This window comes from Euphorbia lathyris, chromosome 6, assembly GCF_963576675.1.
Source record: "Euphorbia lathyris chromosome 6, ddEupLath1.1, whole genome shotgun sequence".
NCBI classification, from domain to species: Eukaryota; Viridiplantae; Streptophyta; class Magnoliopsida; order Malpighiales; family Euphorbiaceae; genus Euphorbia; species Euphorbia lathyris.
The window spans coordinates 1,216,762-1,225,916 of record NC_088915.1 but is presented as its reverse complement, the minus strand read 5'-3'; the positions used below and the strand labels follow the sequence as shown (position 1 = coordinate 1,225,916).

At 34.5% G+C, this 9,155-nt stretch overlaps 1 protein-coding gene across 1 annotated transcript; it reads left to right on the top strand.

Moving 5' to 3' along the window:
* Window positions 1-4,831: 4,831 nt before the first annotated feature.
* Window positions 4,832-8,512, top strand: LOC136233376 (uncharacterized). The gene is made up of 4 exons (XM_066023009.1): window positions 4,832-5,005; window positions 5,416-5,578; window positions 6,578-6,767; window positions 6,868-8,512. The coding sequence occupies exons 2-4, from the start codon at window positions 5,556-5,558 to the stop codon at window positions 6,970-6,972; spliced, it is 318 nt and encodes a 105-aa protein (XP_065879081.1). The 5' UTR covers window positions 4,832-5,005; window positions 5,416-5,555; the 3' UTR covers window positions 6,973-8,512.
* The last annotated feature ends 643 nt before the right edge of the window (window positions 8,513-9,155 follow it).

The window sequence follows — 9,155 nt, the reverse complement described above, 5'->3', positions numbered from 1 at the left end:
CAGTTGATTGCGCGACTGTTTCTTGCTTTTGTGAGATCCATGAAAATACTCCGCTACCGAGACTGAAATTGTAACTGGATGTACTTTTCATGTCATCTTTTGAACCTGCCCAATCACTGTCTGAAAAACCAATTAATTGATAAAATTTCATTGGTTTGTACCAGATTCCAAAATCCACAGTGCCTTTGATGTATCTCAGCACTCGTTTTGCTGATGTCAAATGAATTTGAGTTGGACTCTGCATAAAACGTGATAATAGGCTTGTAGCGAACATGATATCTGGTCTAGTAGATGTAAGATACAACAAGTTACCGATCAGACTTCTGTATTGCCTTTGATCTGCTGGAGGTGAACCATCTTCCTTAGTCAATTTTTCATTACTGACTAGAGGTGTAGTTACTGCCTTGGAATTCTCCATCTTGATTTTTTTGAGAAGATTGCTTGCATACTTATTTTGACAGAGAAAAATTCCTTCAACACTTTGAATAATTTCCATGCCAAGGAAATAATTCATTAAGCCCAAATCCGTCATCTCGAAATTTTTCTTCATCTCATTTTTGAATTCGGAGATTAAAGATGGATTGTTACCCGTCACAATTAAATTATCGACGTAAAATGAAACAATGATGATATTTGAATTTTTATCAGCCTTTATGTAAAGAGTATACTCACTTGGACTTTTCTTGAAGCCTTGTTCACTGAAGTAGGCGTCGATTCTACTGTACCATGCTCTTGGTGCTTGTTTGAGACCGTACGAAGCCTTTTTTAGCCTTAGTACCTTGTTTTCTTCTTTCTCAACAAGAAAACCCGGTGGTTGCTCGACATATATTTCTTCTTTGAGAAAGCCATTCAGAAAGGCTGACTTCACATCTAGCTGATAAACTTTCCACGTCTTTTGTGCTCCCAGTGCAAGAATTGTACGAACTATATCTTGCCTTGAGACAGGAGCAAATGTTTTATTGTAGTCAACTCCAAATTGTTGTGAGTATCCTTTTGCAACCAAGCTCGCCTCGTGCTTTTGGATTGAGCCATCGAGGTTGAATTTGGTTTTGAAAACCCACTTAAGGCCAATAACATCTTTGTGCGGTGGGTTTTCAACTAGCTCCCATCCTTGATTTTTCTCGATCATCCGGATCTCCTCCTTCATTGCAAGCCTCCATTCATCATATTGAGCTGCTTCTTCAAAACATTTTGGTTCAAGTGAAACATAATTGTAAGATTCTACAACCTCGGTGTTGTCGTAGAGATCAGTTAAGAGTCTTGTCCTTCTTGGTGGAGATTCTGAATCGTTTGAATAACCATCATCATCACTTGAGTCTGAACTTGAGTCCTTCTGGTGCTCCTCCTGCGATTGACCTTGTTCTGGCTGAGTATTTTGCTGAAATGATGGAGTGTCCACTAGTCTCCTTTCTTCTTTGTTTTGCTCCCAATTCCAAAAAGCTTCTTCATCAAAATTGACGTCTCCGCTAATGACAATTTTTGATGTCTCCAAGTTATATATTCTGTAGCCTTTGGATTGAGAACTGTAACCAACAAAGATTCCTTTTTCAGCTTTTGCTTCTAGATTGTGTCTTTTCTCAATTGGAACATCCATGTAGCAGATACAACCAAACACCTTCAAATGTGCGACAGAAGGTTTGTGACCGGTCCATGCTTCAAGTGGAGTCATGTTTTGAACCGCTTTTGTGGTGTTGCGATTCTGAATATAAACTGCTGTATAGACTCCTTCTGCCCAAAACTTGTTATTGATCTGGCCATCTCCATCACTGTTCTATTCTTCCGTTCTGAAACGCCATTTTGTTGAGGAGTATATCGAGTGGTGAGTTGATGATGAACACCTTCTTCGTCACAAAACTTGTTGAACTGTGTTGATGTGTACTCTGTTCCACGATCAATTCTGATTGTCTTCAGTTTGCAGCCACTTTGATTTTCTGCTAGATTTTTTAATTTCTGGAAGATATTCAGAACCTCAGATCTGTCTTTCATGAAATAGACCCAAGTCATTCTTGAATAATCATCTATGAATAAAATGAAATATCTACTATTGTCAAGTGAGAGAGTACTCATTGGCCCGCAGATGTCTGTGTGTACCAATTGAAGCTTCTCCTTTGCTCTCCAAGCCTCGCCTGTAGGAAATGAATGACGACTCATTTTTCTTAATTGACAGACGTGACAAACTCCAGTGCAGTCAGAGATTGTGGGTAGATCTTTCACCATGTCCTGTTGAGATAGTAACTTCAAACTTTGAAAATTGTTGTGTCTGAACCTCTTATGCCAAAGCCAACTGTCAGCTTCAGTTTGAGCTTTCATTGCTGCCATAGCAATACTTTCCCATTTAATAGGAAATGCTTTGTTCTCCATCTTCACACATACAACCTCCCTTTGTTGAGAATCATAAATTGCACAAGTGTTACCTTCAAAGTGCAAAGAATAACAATTAAGCATCATTTGTGGCACACTCATCAAATTTTGGCTTAACCTAGGAACATACAAGACATCATTTATTTGTCTTGTTCCTTTCTTCGTGTTGATGGTGATCGTTCCTTTGCCTTCCGATTTTACGACAGCTCCATTTCCCATCGTAATTGGAACTTGAACAGATTCATCCAGTTTGGTGAAGATGTGAGGGTCTTTAGACATATGGTTAGCGCATCCACTGTCTATTAACCACATATCTTTATTTTCTGTAGCAGCTTGACAAGCAACAAACAAGTGATCTTCTTCATCTTGAGTCTCCTGACTGGCTGCAGCTTGCTGTTGTGGCTTGTTTCTGCAATCATTTTCGGTGTGACCGAATTTGTGACAATAATTACATTTGGGTTTTCCTTTCTTCCAGTAATTTTTCTCCAAGTGGTTTGTAAGTTGACATATATGTCACAAGGAGGAAATTTCCCTTTCTTGTCTCCATCTTTGGATCTCGAATTGTTTCTCGAATTTTGGCCTTCTTTTCCTTTAGATTTATTTTTTGATCTGAAAGAAGAGGATTTATTTTTATGTCTGGACTGCAAAGCTCCATCGGAATGAGTTTCTACTCGTCTTGAAATTCTTTCTTCATGAGCTTGTAGAGTGCCTAGTACTTCGGTGACCGATGTCTGGGAAAGATCATTGGATTCGATAACGCTGACGACTGAATCAAAATTTTCAGTCAGTGTAATCAAGAGTTTTTGGATAACTCTTTGATCACTAATATCTTCTCCATAAGCTCGTAGCTGGTTCACAACTTCATTAACTCTTGACGAGTAGATTTTGATACCTTCGCCATCTTTCATTTTAAGGTTTTCGAAATCTCTCCGAAGAGTTTGGAGCTTGATGTTGCGAACTTTCGCAGTCCCTTGAAATTCATCTCTCAATATTTTCCAAGCTTGTTTCGCCGTGGTGGCATTCATGATTCTTGGAAAAATTGAGTCTGCAGTAGCATTGTGAATTTTTGCTAGTGCATCTGCATCCTTCCAGTCAATTCCTTTTGCTGATCTGGAACGGGCTTGGCGGTGCTGGCTGATTTTGGAGTTGGTTTTGCTTCTGCTGATGGAGAATTTTGTGGAATTCCTTGTTCTACAACATGCCACAAATTTGAAGCACGCCATATCATTCTGAATTCGATGCTCCAAAAATCATAATTTTCATCGTTGAAAATTGGAACAACGAGTGTTGAGTTGGTGGCTGCCATGGAGAGAAATAATAGTTTTGCTGGATTTGGTTATTTGGAGAAAAGGGAAATTTTTTAATTTAGCCGCTTGACCGACTAAGCTCTGATACCACTTGTTAGAGGTATTGCGACTAATTTAGCGGAAGCAATTAATTTAATCGTAAAACATAAATAAAAATTAGTATAGAAATTGAAAGAAAGGAAAGAGAATTGAAGCTACAATTTTATTGATTGAATTTGCTTCACTCAACATCCTATAACCAGAAATCTAAAGCCAATTTATAAGCTTTACAAAGAGAAGATTTAATTGGAAAATAAGTGTAAAAATACAATATGAAAATACAATGTGAAAAATAGTGTGAAAACCAAAAATTTCAAATTAATTGCTCTGCCATGTATGGACCAACAATTTATTATGTTATCTCTTTCTTTATTGTATTTTTATGACTCAAATCATGGGTTCACATGATTTGTTTTATTTTATTAAAATTGTTCCTGGATTTCTATGTTTCATACGATGCAAATTTTTTTATTTTTTTTAAATAATAAATGATATTATTTGTTATAGACAACCATCATTTTGAACAGATTTTAATGGATTTAATTGACTTTAGAGAGAGAAATTAACAAAGAGGAGAGAGAAGATAGAGAAACCAGAAGAAAAATAAGAAATTAACTAAGATGGAGAAGATGGTGTATTTGATTTTTATTTTTTATTTTGGAGTTTGTTTGTGATAATTAGATAATAAGGGGGTTAACTTATAAAATAAATAAATATAAGAATAAAATTAACTTTTTTACTTTTACTTTTAACATCGTTAGTCAATTTGATATATGTTTGCTAACGGAATGAAACTCAAGGTACAATTTTGTAAATTTTTAAACCACAAGGATACCGATCAAAAACCGGTGTAACCATAAGATTTATTTTATAGTTTTTCCATTTACTTATGCAAACTTTTTAATATATCTTGTTGCTGTTAATAAATAAATAAAACCTTTTATATATATATATATATATATATATATATAAAGAAAATAAAAAATAACTAGACAAAATAATGTCATTATTTTTTTTAAGAGAAACCATGCCACGTTGTAGTGGCATTTGAGTCATTTTCACCTCTACTTTAGGGTTTCATCTTACATTACCACTTCTTTCTACTCTCTCTTCTCATGTAATCTCTCTCAGCCTCCTCTTCGTTCTTTCTCTCATATGCTCTTTCTCCAATCCATAATATAATTTTCAGCTTGTTTTGGGATTATTCACAAATCTACTGCAGTTTTACCACTTCGTTGTCATTGAAGTTTTCGTTCCCTATTTAATTCACTTATAATGGTCTGAAGATTGTTGTGAAGGTGAGTCCCATGTGTATGCTTTTTCATATTCCCCTTTTTTGTTTCTTTTTATTCCAATTTGAGTTCATTGATCTGAAAAATATAAAATGATCAATTCTCCCTACTAATTACATTTTGCAAATATTTTCTCTTTGGACGGTTTTGAGATGCAACACAATTTCCAAAACCCTTTTGTTTTAATGACTACATTCAAATAGTTTCTGATTTGCCAAACTTCACTATGTTTAATTAAATCGAACACTGAGTTGTTATATCCACATAAATAGAGAGACTTCATATTTGATGTCATTTAGAACCATGAAAGAACATAAGTTGTGCTCCAATCATCCTTACTAAAATACAAACAAGCTATTATCCATAAAATAGTAGCAAGCAAAAATAAAGATTTTAACTTTATTAATTTTTTGCAGGTAAAACAATTGTGAAGAAAGAGGAGGAAAATTTATTTCAAGATGTTACTGCATCAGCAAATATTCTCGGCACTCACGATAAAAAAAGATATATTCTAGTCTCGATTGCACAATGTCACCGGCGAAAACCATCCCTGGTGATGGGGATGATAAGAGACATTAAGTAAGTTGAGTCTAAACTTTCACATGATAAATACTGTTAAAAATGAAAATTTGAGCTACTTTTCTTATTCCAACTAATTTTGTATGCCTATGTTGAGGTTGTTGTTTGCTAGTGCTATGACAAATTGCACATATCACTTCCAATTATGAGGAAATGAATTTTTCATGGAATAAGGAACCAAAATGAATTTAAGATTTATTGAAGAGTATGAATTTAGGCTTCTTGTAAAATAGCACCAATGTATGCTTATGCTACAAAAGAATACCAATTTATTTCTCGATAACAGAATGTGACACGTCATTAATATTACTTCATTAAGCTATGCTAACTATATGTGGATAGAGAAATCCCAACTTAATGGAGTAATATGAATCATGTATCATGTTTTGTTATCGAGGAACTGCTTTGTAAACGTTAACTACATTGGTACTATTTTATAAACCTTAAACATATTTTTGTACCTTATCTTATCTCTTAATTTTATGCACAATCAGTTGATCATGTTATCTGATTCCATTAAGATATATATTTTTTAAATATGTTCTCAATATACATTGGTCTAATATCTTTAATTCTGCTTGTTCTGAATTTCGGCAGAGAGGATCAGTATGGGCATGCCTGAATAGTTGCTTGCCATACGACTCTATGTTCTGTTTTTTTTTTTTTTGTTGAACTAAAGATGCAGTATTTGAATAAACACATGGCCTATAAAGATATTAGCATGTTTAATGCGTTAAAAAAAATACTGTTCTCTTCATTTATATTTGTGAACTATGCATATACATATATACAAGTGAGAATTCATTATTGGTCATTGATGCTTGCTGAGTTCAGTTGGTGCTAATTTTACTCCTCATATCATCAATGTTAATGTTGGTGTACTTAACTTATTTTGTTCCTCATATTAAATCCGCAATATATTATACACACACACAACTACGATATAATATGATTCAAATGAGCTGTGACTTGGCCAGTTATCTTTATGTTCTCAATCAGGGACATATTGAGGATACCTTCACAAGACAACGTGATTGATAAGCTGAACATAAGATGGGGTAAAAATAAACCTAGTATGCAGCAACACAAAAAATCAAAGAGTAAAGGACGTGTTTCATGGACTTTTAATTCCAATGCAAGAGAGGGCAACTCATCTAATTTGCCTAGTCGAACAATAGGAGAAGTTGAGGTAAGATTTCTCTTGTTTTATTTAATGTCTCAACTCCGCATCAACATCAGATGACTTTGTTTCTACTGACCTGAGGTTAAACTCTATGCTTTCTTCTCAGGAACAGCAACCAGCAACCCATCAGCTTCTTCTTGGGGGGCTGATTGAGGTTCGCGATATGCTTTCTTCTCAGGAACAGCGAAAGAGATGTAGGCTACTGCAATGAGTGCTCCACAGGTAGAACAGAAAGATATTATGAATAAGTAGAGAAGAGATCAACCACAGATTTCAGCAAGACAGTAGATACATGTTATGCTGAAGGAAACAGAAGCTCATTTAATGAGACAGTTTCTATCTCAAAATTCTGTTCAAACTGATGATATACAAGAATTATGGTCAAACAAGCAAGAAAAAGTTTGGACTGATGGAGAAAAAGATAGTTGTTCTTCCGGGCACTAATACCAAATCAGAAGAGGAAACAATATGCAGCACTAATTGCAGTCTGGCCCTAAGGTGGTAAGAGTTATTAATTTATTGTTTATGTTAATTTATCCCTCATACTTTCTAAATTTGCATTATTTAAATAAACAAAGTTCAATTTTTTGTTTCGGAACAATTGTTATTATGATCAAATGCCATTATCAGATCCTATTTGTTTTCTAATCAGTTTACAACCTTAATTTAAAAAAAAACATTTTAGGGATTCTTTTATTGCTCAGAATTAGATGAATTTTATTAGGAATTCTATTGAAATTGATAAGGCTTGTGTGGTTTCTTTTTCTGTTTTTGTCAAGTGACATTGATGTGATTCTAATTGCAGAAAATGCTATCTCTTTATCTTTACAATTGCATAAAATGTTAAGTTCTTTTGTTGTTTTAGTTTGCAAATGCTTGATTGATTATTTTGTTAATGGTTGCTGCAGCAGTTTTTGTTTCTTGCAATCTATTTTGAGCCACTAAAGAGTTATCCAATTTGTTTATAAATCAAATATCTTTCTTATGCACATTTTAGATCCTTGAATTTGAGCTCTATTCATAAGGATTATTTTTAGCACTAATTATGAGTTTCATGTATCTTAATTTATTTTGCTTTTGCAGTCTGATGGGAAAGAAATTGACATGGATAACAAGTATCTCACCTCTAATAATCAGTAGAATGGAGGAAACAATTAAAAAGAGGATAGATATAAAAGCAAGAACCCTGAAGCAGAGTATTTTTTTTAATGAAAGTAGAGTAGCTACATCCCAACGAGGTTGGCACCCCTTCATCGCATAAGGCAACTACCCGAATATATTAAAGCATAAAAAATAGAATTACAAGCTAGAGGGAGAGTTATCTAAGATGTAAATGTGCAAGATTACATAAGTCATCAAAATTGTATGAGTCACAAAACGCAGGAGCTGAACTCCACCAACGGATCCCGGCACAGGTTGTTCCAACGTTAGCTAAAGCGTCTGCTGCGCGGTTGCCTTCCGGTCTTGTCTAACAGTCCATGGAACTGCCCGTGATTTGCGGCGAATTAAGTCAACAACGTAGGCCGAGTCTGATTCAATCCAAAGAGTAGACCACTCTCGTTCCCAGGCGGTATCAACAGAAACATCACCGCTTTTAATTCTGCTAAGTAAGCGTAGGTGTCCCTGAAGCAGAGTATGCTAACCTTAATACTGCAAAATTGTTTAGTAGTATTTTAACTAATGGCGATCCTAACTTTGAACCTACTCCCCCAAAAGATATAGGGAAACAACATGATCCTTCAACCAGATAAACAAAGATGTCAATTACTATGCAAATTCGACAATACAGACTTCAACAGTGGAATAAATTATTACCCAACCCCTGCTATCTATTTTTTTCCACTAAAGAGCCATACAATTCATTTACAAATCAAACATCTTTGTTCACATTTTATATCCTTGAATCCTATATTCATAAATACTAAACACATTGTACATAATGTGTATCTATATTTTAGAAGTAAATTTGTATTTGATAATCATTTTTTCCCATTTATTTGAATTAATTTGTTGTTGTAATTGGGAGTTGATTGCAGCATGGATTGGAGCTCAAGTTAAATTTGTAGTTGGCATTCTAGAGCGTTACCTACAACATTCCTCGTATGGGGAGATGTTCCCCTTTTGGACAAAGTGGTTATAATGAAACATGAAAAAGCTGATGTAATTTCTAATCACATTTAAGAGTTCATTAAGAAATTCGGATTACTAGTATCCATCATATTATATTAATAAATTCTCCATATGCAATTAATTAGGAGAAATGCAACAAAAATTGCAAGAATAAATTTCTCTCTCACCATGTTGAAATGAATATTAAAACCTAAACAGAAGAGTTTGTGTAAACAAATTAAATGAGATAACACTAGAAATTCCTAAGAGGGTGAGTCTTGGCGT